Source organism: Aulostomus chinensis, chromosome 14, assembly GCF_037954235.1.
Source record: "Aulostomus chinensis isolate RoL2024-O1b breed Wild chromosome 14, RoL_Achi_v1.0, whole genome shotgun sequence".
In the NCBI taxonomy this organism is placed as follows: Eukaryota; Metazoa; Chordata; class Actinopteri; order Syngnathiformes; family Aulostomidae; genus Aulostomus; species Aulostomus chinensis.
Genome location: NC_141333.1, coordinates 23,651,137 through 23,668,948, shown reverse-complemented (window position 1 = coordinate 23,668,948; position 17,812 = coordinate 23,651,137). Strand labels below are relative to the sequence as shown.

General features: G+C 48.6%; 3 protein-coding genes across 3 annotated transcripts; all 3 read right to left on the bottom strand.

The window, feature by feature from the left end:
• Positions 1-740: 740 nt before the first annotated feature.
• pcsk9 (proprotein convertase subtilisin/kexin type 9) lies at positions 741-5,920 on the bottom strand. The gene is made up of 12 exons (XM_086223822.1): positions 5,400-5,920; positions 5,007-5,198; positions 3,805-3,937; positions 3,583-3,716; positions 3,151-3,292; positions 2,852-3,048; positions 2,592-2,775; positions 2,344-2,517; positions 2,113-2,261; positions 1,882-2,047; positions 1,267-1,433; positions 741-1,189 (listed from the first exon to the last, which is right to left on the bottom strand). Exons 1-12 carry the CDS (start codon positions 5,571-5,573, stop codon positions 986-988), a joined length of 2,016 nt encoding a protein of 671 aa, XP_086079948.1. The 5' UTR covers positions 5,574-5,920; the 3' UTR covers positions 741-985.
• Positions 5,921-7,598: 1,678 nt separating this feature from the next.
• On the bottom strand, positions 7,599-8,995 carry bsnd (barttin CLCNK type accessory subunit beta). Its single transcript, XM_086225289.1, has 3 exons — positions 8,819-8,995; positions 8,663-8,739; positions 7,599-8,114 (listed from the first exon to the last, which is right to left on the bottom strand). Exons 1-3 carry the CDS (start codon positions 8,993-8,995, stop codon positions 8,018-8,020), a joined length of 351 nt encoding a protein of 116 aa, XP_086081415.1. The 3' UTR covers positions 7,599-8,017.
• Positions 8,996-9,049: 54 nt separating this feature from the next.
• LOC147250269 (uncharacterized) lies at positions 9,050-16,514 on the bottom strand. The gene is made up of 2 exons (XM_086225288.1): positions 15,537-16,514; positions 9,050-10,590 (listed from the first exon to the last, which is right to left on the bottom strand). Exons 1-2 carry the CDS (start codon positions 15,800-15,802, stop codon positions 10,431-10,433), a joined length of 426 nt encoding a protein of 141 aa, XP_086081414.1. The 5' UTR covers positions 15,803-16,514; the 3' UTR covers positions 9,050-10,430.
• Between the last annotated feature and the right edge of the window lie 1,298 nt (positions 16,515-17,812).

Here is a 17,812-nt window from a genome sequence, read left to right as displayed (position 1 = left end):
CTGATTAACCACTTGTGTCAGGATTGAGGTCCCCTTGTGATGTGGTCAGTACAACGGCTGTGTCTTGAATTTGACCTTTGCATAGATAATAAGGTTGCTTTGATTGACACATTGTCAGAAAGGTTGAGGGTGACCTCAGTGATAAACGGCGTGCCAGTAGAATTCAAGGAGAAGCTGTCCTGCGTGACGTACAGGTTTACCCGATGAAGTGGCCGGTGAGTGGAATGCAGCAGCGTTTCCGTCACCACGTCACCATCAGGTTTCAGTGAGTTGAACTGACGCGGCGAGCCGCTGAAGCTCCTGAACTAAAGCCACCGGTCCGACGTCTGTCACGAGGGGTTAACGTCCCCCAGTCCTGCCAGCGTGACTGCTTCTCTCAAGTGGATGTTTCTGTCTGTTTTGTGACTGTGGATGAGAACCAGAGTGCAGTTCAAGAACACAAGGATACGTTGCTTATGGTCACCTTAAAGGCAACTACTCAGACCTGCTTTACCAGCGCCATGTCATCACCATCTCTCAGAGACGAAAACACACACACGGGTGGTGTGTTTAACTGTGCGAGGACCAGACTTGATTTGATTGAACTGCATCAGCGAACAGAATCACCTGATATTTTCCAACATTTTCTTTTTCTGTTTTTTCTTCTTCTTTTTTTTTTAAAGTGCTCAGGTGTTTGACAACTTTCTCTGACCAGCTGAAGATTTCCACATTGGGTCACAAGCAAATCTTTTTTCTCATAGTAGTGCTTTTATTATAATTATTTTGTAAAAAGATACAAAAATATTTGGTTACATTTTGCAAACCGTACAACATATAAGCAGCTAGAGAGACGACACAATGAGGCCACGTTTGTGCTTATTCAGCCTTGATCATAAAAGTGAAACAGCGTTACAAAAGTACTCAGTCAAGAATATGAGAGGTTAAAGGTCGTACAGACAGGAGGACAAATGTGGGGGAACTGCGTTACAGAAATATCCAAGTGGTTTCAGTGAGATCGGGGAGGGGTTGTTGGGGGCTGCTCCGGTGGTCTGATGCGACAGCACACAGCCACGCCAGCGGTCCCATCTGCTCCTGTGGTACTGTGAACATGGCAGCTGTTGCCCTTAGCAACCGGCCCCATGATGGCAGAGCCACGAGAGATGGCGCTGCAGTCGGTCAGAGTCCAGCCAACAGGACAGGAAACCTCCACCTGCGAGAAACCAGCAGCGGTGTCAGAGGGTTGATGGTGGAGGATATTTTTCCAACAATTTCTCTTAAATCGTTCACCTGCTCTTGATCAGCTGATATATTTTCCAGCAGTTTGCACTCCAGAGATGGACCGCGGCAGCACACTGCATCTGATGTCACGCCTTCTCTCGCCACGCACCGCTTCCTTCCACGGTGATGTGGACGTGAGTCTGACGAGATCGCAGCAGTGGACCGAGATGTGCAGCCTGGAGGGAGAAGAGCGGCCGCTTCACATGGAAAACTGTTGACGTTCGAATGTCCCACCTCACGGTCACGGTTTTCTACCGACTGACATTTCCTACGGTGCAGGTCCATGTGTTCACCATCATGGGTCTTTATGTGTGTTGTCTTATGTTGTGTAATATCCACATGAATGGATACTTCACACACATGCTGCTGTTGTACATATTGCATTTGATATTTTTGTCCGCCTGCCCAGGGACAACAGACAGATAGCTTTTAACTATCTCAGGTCCAATGACTTCTAATTCTAAAAAAGAAATTTAAATGAAAATGCCCCTTTAAAAAAATAGATAATTCACGCATTCATTGAGAAAATGTATTTATATTCAGACAGTATGTGGTGCTGTAAGTAGCCATCAGGAAGAGAGTCAACGTCGTGTGTGTGTGTGTGTGTGTGTGTCTGAGACCTACCAGACAGTTGCTGTTGCCTGCTCTCACACTCGGCATCTTGCCCAGACTGAGGACTGGAGTGGATCTGGCACTGCAGGCTGCCCATCACACAGCAGCGTGCCACAGCGTACACACCTTTACCCCCCGCACTGTTGTAGGCCACACACTCCATCCGTCCACCGGTCACCTGGTAACAAAGACAGTTATTATTGTGTGCCAGTTGCATCAAAGGTTAAGTCCATTTTTACTCACAGCGATGGTTTCTCCCATGGCAACGCCGTCAGGAGTGTAGCCACTGCAGCCCATCATCTCCTCCGACTGACGGCAGCGACTGACAGCTGTGTCGGCGTGAGCAGCCCCAGATTTCTCTGACCACACTGAGCGACACAGCAGCTCCCCACCTGCACATCCATATATGTGTGTGATGCAGATTCTGTGTGTGTGTGTGTGTGTGTGTGTGTGTGTGTGAGATGAATCACTAACCTGTGGTGTTGCTGGCAGGCGGCATCCCCACCACCAGGTTGGGAGTCGTGACACGATGGCTTTCAGGAACAGCGAGCAGGTTGATGTTGTTGCTGGTGGAGGAGTGCAGCATTGTGTGCAGGACCTGCAGCGGGGACGTGTTCTGGTTGGATGTCAGGATCACTGCAGCTACACCTGCATGTGCAAAATAGAAAGCGTTAATACTGCAGCTACACACACATAACTTGTTTTCTAATGTGTGTGCATACCAGCGGCATGCGCGGCCGCCTGGGACGTCCCACTACGGGAGGTGAAACAGGTGCTGCAGTCACTGCTAGCACTGACGATGTCATCACCAGGTGCGAAGAGATCAACACATCGGCCAAAGTTGGTGCCACCTGCCCCCTGTGACATGAGCTGGTCGGAGAAGTTCACGGCGCCGACGGTGATGACCTGCACACATGAGGAGTTGAAGTCATGTTTGTGTGTGTGTGTGTGTGTGTGTTCGTCCCCATCCACCAGGTTCTACCTCAGGCTCTGATGCAGGTGAGTAGAGGCAGGCATCATCTCTGTAGTTCCCGGCAGCAGCGATCACCACGGCACCATTGGTCACCAGGTCCCGACAGGCTGCGTTTAATGATCGGCTGAAGCCCCCAGTGAAAGGCAGCAGAACCACCACTGCATCCACCGGACGGGCCTGTAAAGCTGCTCGGATGGACTCTAAGCCTGAGTGGGATGGAGACCAGAAAGATGCTCTTCTCATTGAGGGTTTGCGGGTATCGGCCATTGTAAGTGGACTCTGTGGAAGGCGTTTGGAGGAACTCCTACCTGCCAGAGCTCCTGACACGGTCCCCTTCCCCTGGCAGTTGAGCACACGGACCACATTGATGCCTGCACCTCGAGCGACGCCCGAGTCCGAGCCGCTCACGACGCCAGCCATGTGTGTGCCGTGACTGTCACACTGGCTTGCCTACAGGAGAGAGAGTGACACTGATGTTTCTGTCTATTTGCACATTTGAAACTGAAGTCTATCACTCTCACAATGTAAATCAAATGATGCTCCAGTAACCACTAGGTGGCGCAATTATTAAACTCAGCTTGTCTGACCTGCCAGAGCCTTGGGCCAAGCTTGAGAGGGTTTTTAGTGCGTGCGTGTGTGTGTGTGTGTGTGTGTGTGTGTGTGTGTGTGTGTGTGTGTGTGTGTGTGTGTGTGTGTGTGTGTGTGTGTGTGTGAGTGTGAGTGTGAGTGTGTTGTCAGACCTGTCTATGCACTCTGACCCCGTCCTCCTCAGGAACATTAGTGAAGTCAGTGATGAGCACTCGTCCTTCAACCTCTCTGTGAGAACTCTGAACACTTCCATCCATCAGGTACACCTCCGCCCTCCCTCCATCATCTGCACAGGAGACAAACGTTACGAACAGAATCGCATCGGTGTTCCATGCATAGACGTGTGTGTTTGGTGGGAGTAGAGACCGACTCACTGGGAGGACTGTAAGTTCCATTTTCAGAGGGACTACCATGAGGGTGCAGTAACTTCTGGAGGTTCCAGGGGGCGCTCTGAGCAAAGATGAAGGAGTCCTCTTCTATGTAATAGACATGAGGGAGCTTCGCTGCCTGGAAGGAGGATATTCACAAGGCAAAACACAGGAAGTAAATAGTAAATACTTGTGTATGACTTGATGGTGACGACTGCGAGGTGAGAAATGACAGTGGACGCGAGTCAGTCAAAACGTATTTATGCCTCAGCCGCAGCTGTGGGACAGAGACGTCATGGCGTGTTTCAGTGGTTCAGAACGTGACGTCTCGGGAAAACCTCGGGTGAATTCCTTCAAATTTGGCACAAACGTCCACTGGGACTAAAAGATAAACTTGAATGATTTTAGTGGTCTAAGTTCAAAGGTCACTGCCACCTCATGTGGTCGTAGTATGTCCAGCTGCCTGGAGGAAAATATTAAAACTGATAAATTGTCCACTGGGACTCGAGGATGCACTGATAAAAATTTTGGAGGTCAAGAGTCAAGGTCATGTCACTTCACGTTAACATGATATCTGGCGAGTGCCTCAAGGTTGTTGTCTTGTTTTCTTTCTTTTTTTTTTATTGGGATGACCCCCCCCCCCCCACTGGGATTTGAGGATGCATTGAAAATATTTTGGAGGTCAAGGGTCAAGGTCATGTCACCTCGTGCTCTCCTGATTTCTCAGGAGAGCTTGGAGGGAATTTCTTTAAATTTGATCCAAACGTCCACTGGGACTCAAAGATGAACTTAGAAGATTTTAGAGGTCTAAGTTCAAAGGTCACTGTTTTAAGTTAGGATGAACACCGTCCACTGGGACTTGAGGATGTATTGAAAATATTTTGGAGGTCAAAGGTCAAGTTCACGTCACCTCACGTGATCACCATGTCTGTTGCATGCCCGGAGGAGATTTCTACAAATTCTGCAGGAATGTCTGCTGGGACTGGACGATGTGACGTCTCAGGAGCTCCTGGACCTCACTTCTTCAGTAAAGTAGAAATTTTCACCAGGAACCCTGAGGTGGAACTTTCAAATTTATTATATCTACCATTGAAAACAAATACTTATATTTATATTTAAAATGTATTATATTATTACGTTTTATATCAGCCTATAAACTTGTGTTTTTCCTCGTCGTTGATGTGTGGGCGCCGCAGGTGAGGAGTTACCAGGTGAAGGACATCACTGCTCATCTTGACCAGAAAGCCGCGCAGCGCTCCGGAGTAGGTCTGCAGGACCTCGAGCAGGTAGCCCCCCCTGGCCGCTTTGGCTCTCAGCCTCCTGATGGTCCTCTGAACGTGAGACTCGTGCGTCCCCGGGTGCAGCAGGACCAGATACTGACCGGGCATGCGCCATGCGGGCTGGAACGCAGCAGAGAGCACACTTGTGTGGTGATGTTTAATGGATTGTGCCGCTTCGCTTGGCGCATCAGCGTCAACATCGAGCACCTCTCAATCCTTCCACGTATCGTTGGTGCTCATGACTCCTTCATCAGCGGAGTCTTGGATGATTGAACTTGTCAGGTGCGCGGTGGGACGTTAAGGACCAGACGCGTGACTTACCTTATGGCACCTGAGGAACTCGGCAGCCGGTTCGAGTCCGGCTTCAGGTTGAGTCCCGTCGCCCCGGATCAGATCCAGATCCATCTGCTTGTTCTCGGGTTCGTGTTGCGCGCTGATGGCCAAAGATGCGCACAAACACAGCGCCCAGCCGACCCAGGCGGAGGCGCGGCGCATTCTGCACACTTGACGGATTGTTTACGGTGAAATGGGGAGAACGAAAGTGTCACAAATCCACGGAAGAATCTCTGATTCAGGCTGATGCTCCCCGCCAGCCGCGCGTCCTCCTCGGTGCCTGACAGTCAGATGACGCCTTCAAACATCGATTCCGATTTTGGGGGGCAAAATGGAACAATTGATTCTTATAATGCAAGGCGGGGACTGGTGACGTCTCAGGGGCTCACGCCACCGCTTTTGTATCGAATGATTCTCCTCCGTTAAAACACCTCTTACAGTAGAGAGTCATGTTTCATGCTTCCCCTCAATGAACCCTGAAATCACTGCATGTCCGCCTCCCGCTTCAAACAGATTTGTTAACGCGCACACTGAGATGGCAACATCACGAGTTACGCATTCGGGCGCTGCGCTGCTGTGCAACTCGCGCTGCGCGAATGTGTTCAAAGAGGCTCAACATGGTGAACTCTTCTTTCTGGTTCATCTTATTTATTTATTTGTGCGTCAGTGGTGGTGTGCGTTCAGAGAACGGAGAGTCTGCAGAACTCTGCTGAACTCCTCCAAGCATCAGTCCGTCTGTCAGCTTCCCAGCAGCAACTGCAGGTCTGAGTGCCGAAATGTTCAAATTAAAAGCAAGTGGACGCACGGTGCACTTCTTTCTTTATTAATTTACTGGTTTGAAGGAGCAGGGTGAAGGATCTGGGGACACCCAGTGGTGGAGTTGCAGACTGCAACCTTTCACCTCTCCCCTGACCCAGAGTCAGCTGTCCACGGGATTTTTCACTTGATATGTTAAAACTGACTTCTCATAATATGACAGTTGCTAGCCGATAAAAGGAAAACGCTTTTGTTGGTGTGAGACAATCATGTGTGTGATGGGCGGTGCAAAGCTCAGGATGCAGCAATGGTGCCCCTGCAGAAGTGTGTCCAGGAAAGTTGTATATTTCATATTTTTTGTAATTATCTGCTGTCCTCCTGCTTTATTTTATGATCCAAAACTTTGTAAAATCTTTTCAAGTGGGTAGTTTGTGGGTTTCCTGTTTTCCACGTGGTTACTGTGACTTTGAAAACAGCGGCGCATAAAACGCGGAAGAGGTGGGGAAAGACACCAGAACTAATCGACAAGGTTAAACCTGCTAACCAGTGCCGTTAAACCAGACGAGCTGGACCAGCAGCAGGAGAGATTACGTCTGCTGCTGCTCTCACACAAATCAGAAACAAGCAAAATAATTGTCCAGCCTCATCTGATTGATTTCTGCTGGGAGAACGCATTCAAGGGCGGAGTCAAGTCACTGTGGGGGATGATGTAGCACTGAAGCAGCCCACGACTACCAGCTCAGTGTCTGGGTGGCAGGAACATTCCAGTACTGTCATGTGAGCAGTAAGGCTGCCGCCTCTTTTCCAGCTACTGTAGTTGCAGCATGGCAGGCGGCGAGAAAGAGGACCCACTCCCTCTGCGGATAGAGGCTCATTCTAGCCTCGGCTAGTGGTGGTTGTACATGAACTAAAACCCGTTGAGGAATATTCATATTCTATTTCTGCCCAGAATTTTAGATACTGGAACTTTGACCTTCGTGCAAACACTACCTTGACCTCATCAGGGTAACTCACAGCTGATTTCCTTCTAGATTTAGCGCCATAACAGCTAACTTTCACCCTCACATCAGAGACAGAGAGGCACCGCGGTAAAGCCGGCTGAGTCTTGTGCAGTTCCACATTCAGGGGGTTGTGTAACTCCAGTGTGGAAGGAATTATCAAAGACAGAGATGCAAGGTTGTGATTGTTAACATTACAGCTTTGAGGGATTGTGTGCTGCCAAGCACAAGTGTGTGTCCTCTCACACCTTCAACATGCAAGACTACAAGTTCATGACAGAGAGCTTCTCACAACCTTCCATTCCACACGTCATGTGGACTTGCTGAGCCCTGTAGCTCTGTTTACACCGGAGTCACACATGTTCAAGTCTTTATACGGTCCTGCCAGTCTGGCTCAGCAGATCACTGTCGTTGGTGACAGCCAGCGAGTGCAGTCGCTCAAACATTTTGCATTTATCCTGTGAGGCCTCAAGGCTGTGCACACAATGCATTTTGATGAGAATCACAGACGTTTTCTCTTAAGAGGGAAACCGCCTCTGTAATGAAGGCTCACCAGCAACAATGGAGACGGCTACCTGCTGCATTCACTGTTCTTTAATGTCTCCCATCTAGACAGGACAAAAACGAATATCTTTGAGAATTCTAAAACAGGTTAGTGCTGCGTGTGTGTGTGTGTGTGTGTCTGTGTGTTAATAAAAGGACACTTTCAGGTTTGCCATTCACTCTGCCAGCTTTGCAACGAGGCCATCTTCTGGAACATTCATGCAACACACACTCAGAGGAACCAGCGTGACATAGTGAGCGTCCTGAGTGATGATGGGAATGGGAAGGCGTCCTGATGTCATCCCTGCCTCAGACCAGGTGCAGCGCAGGACAGCTGTGACGCTGGCTCTGAAGGAGTCCGCTGTTCTGCTTGTGGCCTGAGGAACTCAGCAGAGCCTCAGTGGGCCTAAAATTAAAAGAAGAAGCCGGGGGGTGGGGGGGGGGGGGGGGTTGGTCACAAAAATAGAATCTGGTCTAGTTCTAGTTTGTCCTCATTTTCTTACTTTTTTCTTATGAGGCAGGATTTGCTGAACATACATGGAATTACACACAGTAACATGCATAGGCTATGTGTGTGTGTGTGTGAGTCTCCTATTGCTTCCATCAAAGACCTTTCAGGGTTCTTGTGTGACCACGTTTCCAACTGCTCTGCCCTTCAGCCGCTTCCTTCAGCTGATCGCTGATCTCATCTCCTCTTGCTACCCCCCACCCCCACCCCCACCCCCAGCCTGCAGCCAGCTGTGCTCCATCACCATTCATTTCCCCGCAACTTGATAAAGTTAGCATCCATGGTCTATTAGAGCAGACTCCCCACCACCACCCCCAGCCCCCACCCACCCACACTGCTCACAGACAACCCACAGACAATCGTTAAAGCCTGTCCTGATGTGACTGTACACCGTCAGGACTGTAAGTGTGTGTGAGTGTGTGTGAGTGTGTGTGTCCTCACAGTACCTCTCATTTTGTGCTTCAGTTGCAGCACACGCTAGTTCCTCTAGACTTTTATCCTGAATCACAGGTGCCAAAATGACCTAATAAACACACGCACACACACAATCACATCATTTTCTACACACCAGTAGTCACATCACTTCCTGTGTGTGTCTCTACCTGGGGATAACACTGGCAGAGGCTCCACACCGTCCCCACAACCACCATAATGATCCCTAGAACACACATTGTGCCGTAGACGTGCGGCCGTTCCTGAATCAAGATGAAGAGGCCGACCGCCGTCACACAGAACCCCGCCACGATCAGCCCATAACGATACGGTTTCCCCTGCACCATCGCTGCAGCCCTGGTGTGTGCAGCACCTGTTGTACTATGTGGTTTTGTGTCAAGGCTTGAAGGTGAGGGTGGAGGAAACGCGGTTCCACTCGGCTGCCTATTACAGCCTGCAGACAGCCCGGCTGGTCGGAGTTGTTACAGGTCACCTTGCCAGGAGCTGCTGGAGGAAAGCCAGCCACCTCTCAGATCCTGATCCGGGAAACACGGTTTAGTGTTTGGGTGATCTGTCATGACTTCTCTGCCCGCCCACGAAGGATTCTGAGCAGACCACCCTCCAAGAGCTCTGTAGATGTTCATCAACTCAAGTATACAGAAAATTCACAACATAGAAACAACCATGCAGCCCTGGAGTCGCCACAGAGGAGAAAAACTATGTTACGGCCACGAGACATTACTTGTTCCCTCAGTTTAACCATTGGAATTCAGAGAATATAAGATAAGTTCCTCTCACAATTGTTCGTTTTTAGATCTGTTGTGAGTTCCTCAGACATTATAAAAGTAAACAGTCTTCGTCTTCAGCGTGGACCAGTGAGCTCTGAGGGTTAATTCATGGCCACGGGTTAAAACTGCTCCCACAGTTTAATTCACGGCCTGGAGGTTTAACAAGTTAGCTCAATATAATCATTTCATGGGCAAAACATGTAACTTTTCCCATCAATTTAATTTTTTCGTAGCCATAAGGTATGAAGTGGTCCTGAAGTTTAATCATTTTGTGGCCATGAGATATAAAAAAAAAACAAAACTTATTGCACGCTTTGATGCATTTGTAGAGAAAAAGTTCCATCTTCTTACCAATTATAGCCACCAATTCATCAAATTAAGGAAAGAGGTTTGATCCCATTGAGACCTTTTTTTCTGTATGGCGACCAAATATGAATATTTTTCTCTCTGCTAGCAAGGTTCTGCAAACACGGTACGACACAGACGGATGGATAACTGTATTGATAACATTCAGCTGTCACTGGTTAAGGCACTTTGCATAGGAATTAGCTGTCAATGAATCTTGTGCAAAGTTGTAACAAAAAGTACAAATACGAAGCGGAATATTGTAAGTATGAGGAAAGTGTTTGGAGAAGAGTGCGGTGCAGCCACAGTAGTAGGTCACATAAATACAAGCAGGCCAATCAAAAATCCGAATCAGGAGTCTACAGGAGGCCTGAGGCCAACGTGTTGGAGTGAATTGTAAAAGTTACACAAAGCTGCTCTTGAGAAAGGCCCTTAGTTTACATAGCGAGTGAAGGAGCTTAGTCGCGATCCCTCGGAATCCGTTCTCGGTCAGTCACAACATGCACGTGCGCTGGACACAGAGGAGCTCCGTCCACAGGCTTCGCTGCGTCCAGCGTCCGGCATCAGTTCACCCAGAGACTGTTCACCCGCTGACACCTGCAGACTAAAGGCACTGACGCAAAGTTAATATGTCCACCAGAGTGAGATGCTACAGCTGCTCGCCACGTTCTTGGCTATTCATCACTGTGTCGTAGGACGGAGGAGGCTCCATGGTCCAAGGAGGCGGGGTTGATGGGAGGGACGGTTCAGGCTCTGGTCTCCTGCTGACAGAGTCTGTTGACATCTCCCGACGAATCCGGTCCAACCTCCTGGAAGACAAAAGAAGGGACAGTCACTCCTAGTTTAGGACCCTTCAGCGGCTGTTACAGCTTGTTCACTCTCCTCTACGTACACTTCAGTTGCCATGGTTACACCCACCCACCTGGTGTTTATAGGATTACTTTGATTTTGAATCATCTACAAGCCTCCTATACATGTTGCACGCTTCCTGGCCAAAGAGGACATGACGCCACTGATCGCTAACCAACAGAAACGAAACGTTACCTTTCATAACATCGGTGACCTCTGGGACTGAGCATCATCAGAAACATGAGAAAAGAAAAACTCACTTCAACGAATTATAGGACTTCAGGACAGAAATGTCCTAAAATGGATTCTTCTTCTTCTTCAAGACTCAGCTAATTTTTAAAGTAGTTCTCACAGGGACAGTCTGGGTCCTGCCGACAGTTACTCACAGAGCCTGAGTTGCATTTTTTGCGTGTTTTCTCAAATGTTAAATTTTGAAGTACTCGTGATATGAGATGGTGGACCAGCTCTCAGACGAAGCCTGGCATTACGGCGCCTCCCTCGCTGTCATTAGGTTACCTACAGTTTTGTTTCTCAGAGCCTGTGGAGCAGGGGTGGGCAAACGTTTTGACTCGCAGGTCACAATGGCTTCTGAAATTTGACAGGGGGCCAGGAACAGATGGTTGGTTTGTGTGAACTCATATAAATGACATGAAAAAGCCGCTGCATGAAAGGAGTTAACCTTTAACAGGCAGCAAAGCATGAATATGCAAGGCTCATTGTACAAGTTGTGTTCCAAATGCATAAATTACATAACCCAGTGGAGAAACTCCCGTCCAGGTTCAGAGGGAACTGTGCTGTCGATCTCTTTTTTTGCCAGTGCATCAAAGTCTGGAGTTGGTTTTGTTGTGTTACTCCTCAGGATCTATCTGAGGTGTTGGTCAGTTAGCTTGGATCTGTGATGGGCTTTTGCTGATGTTCATGACGCCGAATGTCTGCCCGCAAACGAAGGGTGAGCCAAACATCCTCAGCGTCTTCTGTGCCATCGTCCACAACGTGGCTTCGTTAAGCTGTACGTCTTCGGCTTTCGGATCGCCTCTTTCTGCAAGGCAAGAGTGGGGAAAGGAGCGAGAGTTTTGTTCGAAATCTGTCTGGATTTGAAGACTCTAACATTTGTATGGATGTCTTTCCCCTGTAGCCTCATGTTCAGGGCATTCATTTGTCACAAAGCCTGTTCTTGTTGCTCAGCTCAGGAAATTCCCTCATTAACTTCCAAAAGTTACGCTAATCTCCTCTTTGAGCTCCCGCACTCGTTGAAACACTTTGCTCAAACTTAACCAGTGGACACGAGAGCGGCAAAGTCAGTCCAGGTGATCTGCATCGGTTTCTTCCGGGAACGTAATAAGCTGACGATGCCGAAGACCCCTGGCTCGTGTGAAGCTAACAAGTTTTACGACAGGATTATGAAGCTCCCTGAGGAATGATGCAGGAAAATAATATCCCCATCAGGTTTTTCCTCTGTCACTTTATCCTGGATTCTTTTCAGCAGCCCAACGTTTTATTTTCCAGTTAAATTTGGTGATCCATCCGTGGTGACATTAGCAAGTTTACTCCAAGTAGCCTCATTCTCGCGACGACAGCTAACACCTGGTTACTCAAGTCCTCTCTTCGGGGACTCCATGGTCAAAAAACTTCTCCTTAATCCCTCAAATAAAAATTAGCAGCTGAGCAGTGTCTTTTATGTTGTCACTTTCATCCAGTGCTAGCAAATATAACTTAAAGAACCAGGCCTTTTTGTTTAATTCACTGGCTACATCTTCATCAACCAGTTCCAACAGGGAGTCACAGTCCTGCGTGATAAACCAATTTTTTTTTTTCAAACTTGCCTTTTTGCCTGCTCTCTGGACACAAGAGATCTGCTGTCTCTTCCATGAATTCTTTCAAAAGTTCGCCTGAGGAGAAAGGCTTGCTAGCCTTTGCTAATTTGAGAACTTGCCTCGCTACTTGACTCTTGACTTGCAGTTTGCCTGTGAACATTTTTCTTTGCTGGGTCTGTAAATTAGCCGCTGAACTGAGAGCCGTAGCCGCCTGTTCTTGTGTTGACTGTTTGCTAGCCTAGTTAGCAGCGTCGTGGCAACTTGGCGGCTGACATTGTATTCTCTGATAACCGCAACAGTTTCCTGGCATATCAGACATACAGCTGCTGACCAGCCTTCAGTGAAAAAATATTTTGTGTCGTCCACTCCATTAAACACTCGGCTGTCTACTTCTCTTTTTCTTCGGTCCGCTCATTTTTACAGAAGGGCTCCAAGTGCAAAGCGAAGAAAGTGAAGTGGAGAGTAATACACAGCTCTCCGACAAAGGTTGACGTGTTTGGAGTGCGGCATCTTTTGGTGAAACAGGGGCATTACAGGGAAAAGGTAAAAATGAATAAGGTTGACCCATAATAAAATTGAATATAAAGATATAATTTGGACAAGTTCGGCAGGCCGGATTAAAAATCCGTGTGGACCGCAGTTTGCTCATGTCTGCTGCAGAGGATTGATAATCAATTTTAGCCAGTTTGCCAATATTGCTGTTTTACATGGCTTCAGATTACAACACACACATGAAACCAGTCTCTCCTGAGTCATGACTCTTGGAAAGACTTGTAAAACTCCATGAACCAAATCTTTAACCAAATCCCATCCATTAAAGGCTGTTCCACATGATGTCCTTTGATAATTAATATCCTTTCACCTCAATTCCCCCGTGACGCAACACCGAGAAATTGATTTTCTTTTGGGCCAAAGGACCTTTTGCAGCTCGTCTGCGTGCTGGAGAGCTTCCCGTTGCAGGCTCTGCTGCTCTGCAAGCTAACTCTGACTATATTTTTTCTTTCGAGGAGGTTCTCTCCATCTCTGCGGGCCAGTGTGGGGTCTGCCTCTTGTCAATTTTTGTGTGTGTGTCAACTTAACAGGCGAGCTTCCTCCGGATGAGTCAGATGGATGTCTGCTCCTGGCCCTCAGTCATGAGCCCACGACACTCAGGCTCAGGTGTCAGTGGTGGAGGTTAGCACTGTGTCACTGTGCTTCAGAGCAGCTGCTGTAGTCCCTGGCTTCTCCTCCTCCTCCTCCTCCAGACTCCCTGATGCTGAAGCAGGCTGTGGTTCCTCACGTGCTGACTTGCTGAGCTTCTACTTTTACTTTCCTCTCTCCTCCCCTGGCCACATGTCCCTGATCTGTCAGTATCTCTCCTTTCTCTTTCCCGTCCCCAGTTCTGGTCGTTCTTTTCTCGCAGGCTGACTCCTCATGTGCCTCCTGGCTCATCGCCTCCTCCGCCAGACTCCACCGGTCAGATCTGAGTACTGACTGCCATCTCAGCCATTTAGATGAGCGCTTCTCACTTTTGTCTAAAGGGTGCTTTGTCTGTTCCGCCAAAAAACTCTGCAAAACTCCAGAAGGTGATTCATACATATTGGAAAAAAAAAACATTGCAGAGTTTGGTTCGACCACAGAAACTGTGCCGCCAGAAACAAGCTAACAGGCTACAACTGAGCTAAATAACAGGCTTTTGCTACCTCGGAGGTGCATGACGATATTCCATGAGTCTAAGTGTCGAAAAACAGAGAAAATTAGCGGCTCAGCCAAGGCTACTCAACAGATGGTTCCAGCGTACGACTCACAGACACCAGACATCTGCATGCGGAAACGAAGGGTTGGGTTCCTGACTGGGTTTGTCCCTGCTGTCTATTTGTATTATCAAAGCAGCGGGAGATTAGAGTCAGCACACCAAGATCATAGTCTGAACCCTGAGATCAAAGACAGAAGTCTGTCCTATGTTAGTTCTGTTTTACTGGGGGTGCCCTGCTTTCCAAACTGGATTGTAAAGCACTTCAACTCCAATCAGCCCTGACGATGCAAAGCTCGGTTCAGCGGACGTTAGCGCTCTCTCTCCGTTCACCCTTTCATAATCGTAGAACAGAGTTCAGCTCAGGTTCTTTCAACTCAGTGGTGCCACAGCACATTTTCTGCACACGATGCTTCCTCTTGTTTGCATATTGTGATGATTTTATTTCAATAAGACCGAACATTTTACCTACATTCACTGTCTGTGTCTCCCATTTACAGGGCACTTCAGGTTTAGAACTCCTGGGTTTTGTCAGCTAAGCATCTGGAGGCAGAAAAAGCCTGTGTGATGGAAACTGTGCTCCTAGTGTCTCGGGACAATGAGCAGAGCCCATCTTGTTTAAATTTTCAGGCTGTTGCAGATGATCTCAGCCAATACCAGAAGTATCTGTCAACCACATGCACGTGAGGCTGCTGTTCTCCTCATGACCTACTTCTAGAATCGGTCCATAATCAGAAAATCTACTGCTTTCTAATCCTCGGAAACAAAAAGTCCAATGTATTTAAGTCTCTGCAGCCCGTCATGGCTCAGTCAGACTGCAGTCTGTAGCTGGCGTGACCTTTGTCAGCTCCCTGCGAGGCGCTTTGTCTGCATGTGTATCTGGTCATCCTGAACCAAAGAATTATTAACCTCTTCATGCTGGCAGTTTCCAGCATTTTAGGCATCACTGCTCATGCCTGTCAGACTGTAGAAAAGTATGATAATATTACCGATTTACAAGAACTTCAGAATTAATTTCTCATCAAATTATTAACTGATTCCTGTATAAACTGTCAAGAAAATGTTGAAAATGCTCATCACAATTTCCCAGAGTGCAAAGAGACTTGATCAAATTGCTTCTTTCACGGTCCAGAACCCCAAAACTCACCATCTTCCGTCATGAATGACCAACAAGAGAAACAGACAGCTTCCAAAAAAGACAAGACACTTTTCTTTCCACTGACCTTAAAAATAGATTTGAATTTTTCAGTTACATGATGATAGCTTCTCCATCACACATGCACGCACGCGCACACACACACACACACACACACACACATTTTTGAGGCAGACTGACGTGTGAGCAGCTGCTCGTGCGTACCTCTGGATGGCCAGTGCCTGCTGCGGGCTGAAGCGCGTGCCAGTGCGGGGGTGCAGGAGGAAGTGTCCGGGCACCGCCACCTGGAGATTCTTCATGGCCAGGCAGAGCCCAGAGACTAGCAGACCCACGCCCCCCAGGCCCAGGAAGAGCCCGACACCAAACAGCGGGGCGGACTGGTTCGGCAGGCCCACACACAGGGCCACGACCCCCCCTGCAGTCATCAGCAGCATGCCCAGACAGAGCAGCATGCCCGGGGGGAGCGGCATCTCTCTTCCAGGAATCCCTCCAGCTACAGCTGCACCCCCACCTCAGCAGAGGGAGGACGGGTGATACGCAGCATCCGACGCCAGTAAAACACTTCCGCTGGGAAGAAACGCAACATGTAGCCTAAAACATCTGCGCGCTGCCAAACACACCGATCCTCTTTCTCCCTGAAATCGCAGCGAGGAGCGGTTCAGCAGATGTGCAGAGGTTCATCATCTCTCGTCTTGCCTACATCAACTTTCATGATGCAGCTCGTACGGCGACCCCACCCCACCCCACGAGCCCTGGAAAACTCCGGGAAAAACAGCCGGGATATCCTGCGAGCCCGCCGCGCCTCTCATTGTGGGATCCGCTGCCGCGTCGCGTTCTCTCCCCGCATGGCAAGCACATCCGGGGGGTTGTTGTGGCGATCAGAGGAGCAAGGATCAGTATGAGTAGATGTCGCATGAACTGGTGGTTCTGGTCTTCGTGTGGCCCCAGCAGCGGCGGCTGCAGGGGAGTGGTGCGCTGTGAGGAAGTGCTCTAATGAGGAAGGCTTTCCAGTGACGAGGCAGGGCGGGCGCACCGTCTACACATCAGCACAAGCTGCTCGCACAGGGGGAGAATTCGAGTCCCAAAAACAAACCCGATCAACTCTGGAAACAAGGCGGCCAGTTTGTTTCAGAGCCGAGCAGGAGCTCCGCTGCCGGCCAGCATTTGAGAGGGAGCGATGCTGGTTCTACTGGGGTGACGCCGATACCACTCCTTCATCCCACTTTCCTCGTGGTCTCAAATGTTTCCGTGCAACATGTGTCAAACATGAATGAAGTCAAATAACTGGAGTAAGTATGACTTGGACCGGATCAGCTCAACAAGTCTTCGTCCCATCACGTCAAAAACCAGGAGGAGTTGCAGCGCCATGTTGGAGGGTCCGGTGTCAAAGGTCAAAAGTTTCAGTGAGTGTCACAGGAGAAGGTGGAGCAGTAATCTCCTGAATGATGGAATTTGGGAAACATAATAAAGTGTATTCTGCTCAGAATAGTGACCTGAAGATTCCACGCTAAGTTGTTAAAAAAAAAAAAAACAACAACAACCTTGACGCCATGTTTTTAGGGTGGTGGTTCACTGGAGCGCCCGGCCAGGACGCCATGCTTGTCAGCAGGCTGAGTCTGCTCCTTTATTATGGAATTGCAGATGTTAATATTGCAGTGTTTTTCTCATCATGGCCACTTAAATACTGAGGTTAAAACTTCATTCATTTTTGTTGTTGTTGTTGTTTTTTAAGGCATTTACAATCCCAGGCCATCGCCATCTGAAGATCACGACGGAAAGTGAAACGGCGGTTGGCTTGGGTTTGTCGTCGTGTTCTCAGCATTCTTCCAACTCTGCAGTTGTGATATGTGCATGATTTATTGACACACACGAGACGTTTTTATGCTTCCTTATTTTCCTCAGACATTTCTTTAATATCCAGCCTGTTCCACTCCCAGCTGTCCTTAATCATTGATTTATTATGTGAAGTTCAGCACACACACACACACACACACACACACACACACACACACGCTCAAACTGATTGGAAATGAGATGCACGATTCCTCCTTAAGTTGTTCTGAGTATAAACACCAAAGCATCATGCATGTAAAGGGTTAATAAAACATCCAGGCCAAAACTACTCAGTGGCTCCTCTGCAACCTGGATCCTGCTCTCATATTGCAGTGTGTGTGTGTGTGTGTGTATGTGTGTGTGTGTGTGTGTGTGTGTTTGTGTGTGACCTTCTGTTGTCCTTGTGCTGTCACAGAAGTGAGCTTGTGCCCATCAGAGCTCTCAGATGTTGCAGGACTGTCCGGAGCAGAGCTCGGGTGTGTTGGAGTGACCGTGACGCACGCTATCTTTCATCACTAAGGATTCATCATTTTGGTGAAATTACATGTGAAAAGTGATTGATGCAGCAGAGAGAACCCTGAGGAGGAGGAGGAGGAGGTGGAGGAGGAGGTGGTGGAGGAGGAGGAGGAGGAGGAGGTGGAGGTGAT

Excerpts from the sequence above, each read along its gene's own strand:
- bsnd (XM_086225289.1), bottom strand. The coding sequence starts at position 8,995 with ATGGTGCAGGGGAAACCGTATCGTTATGGGCTGATCGTGGCGGGGTTC. Across the intron at positions 8,740-8,818 it reads TCTGCCAGTGTTATCCCCAG|GTCATTTTGGCACCTGTGAT; the intron begins GTAGAGACACAC and ends TGTGTTTATTAG. Across the intron at positions 8,115-8,662 it reads ACTGAAGCACAAAATGAGAG|GCCCACTGAGGCTCTGCTGA; the intron begins GTACTGTGAGGA and ends TTTTAATTTTAG.
- LOC147250269 (XM_086225288.1), bottom strand. The coding sequence starts at position 15,802 with ATGCCGCTCCCCCCGGGCATGCTGCTCTGTCTGGGCATGCTGCTGATG. Across the intron at positions 10,591-15,536 it reads CAGGCACTGGCCATCCAGAG|GAGGTTGGACCGGATTCGTC; the intron begins GTACGCACGAGC and ends TTTGTCTTCCAG.
- pcsk9 (XM_086223822.1), bottom strand. The coding sequence starts at position 5,573 with ATGCGCCGCGCCTCCGCCTGGGTCGGCTGGGCGCTGTGTTTGTGCGCA. Across the intron at positions 3,717-3,804 it reads TGGAACTTACAGTCCTCCCA|ATGATGGAGGGAGGGCGGAG; the intron begins GTGAGTCGGTCT and ends TCTCCTGTGCAG. Across the intron at positions 3,049-3,150 it reads CGTGTCAGGAGCTCTGGCAG|GCTTAGAGTCCATCCGAGCA; the intron begins GTAGGAGTTCCT and ends CATCCCACTCAG.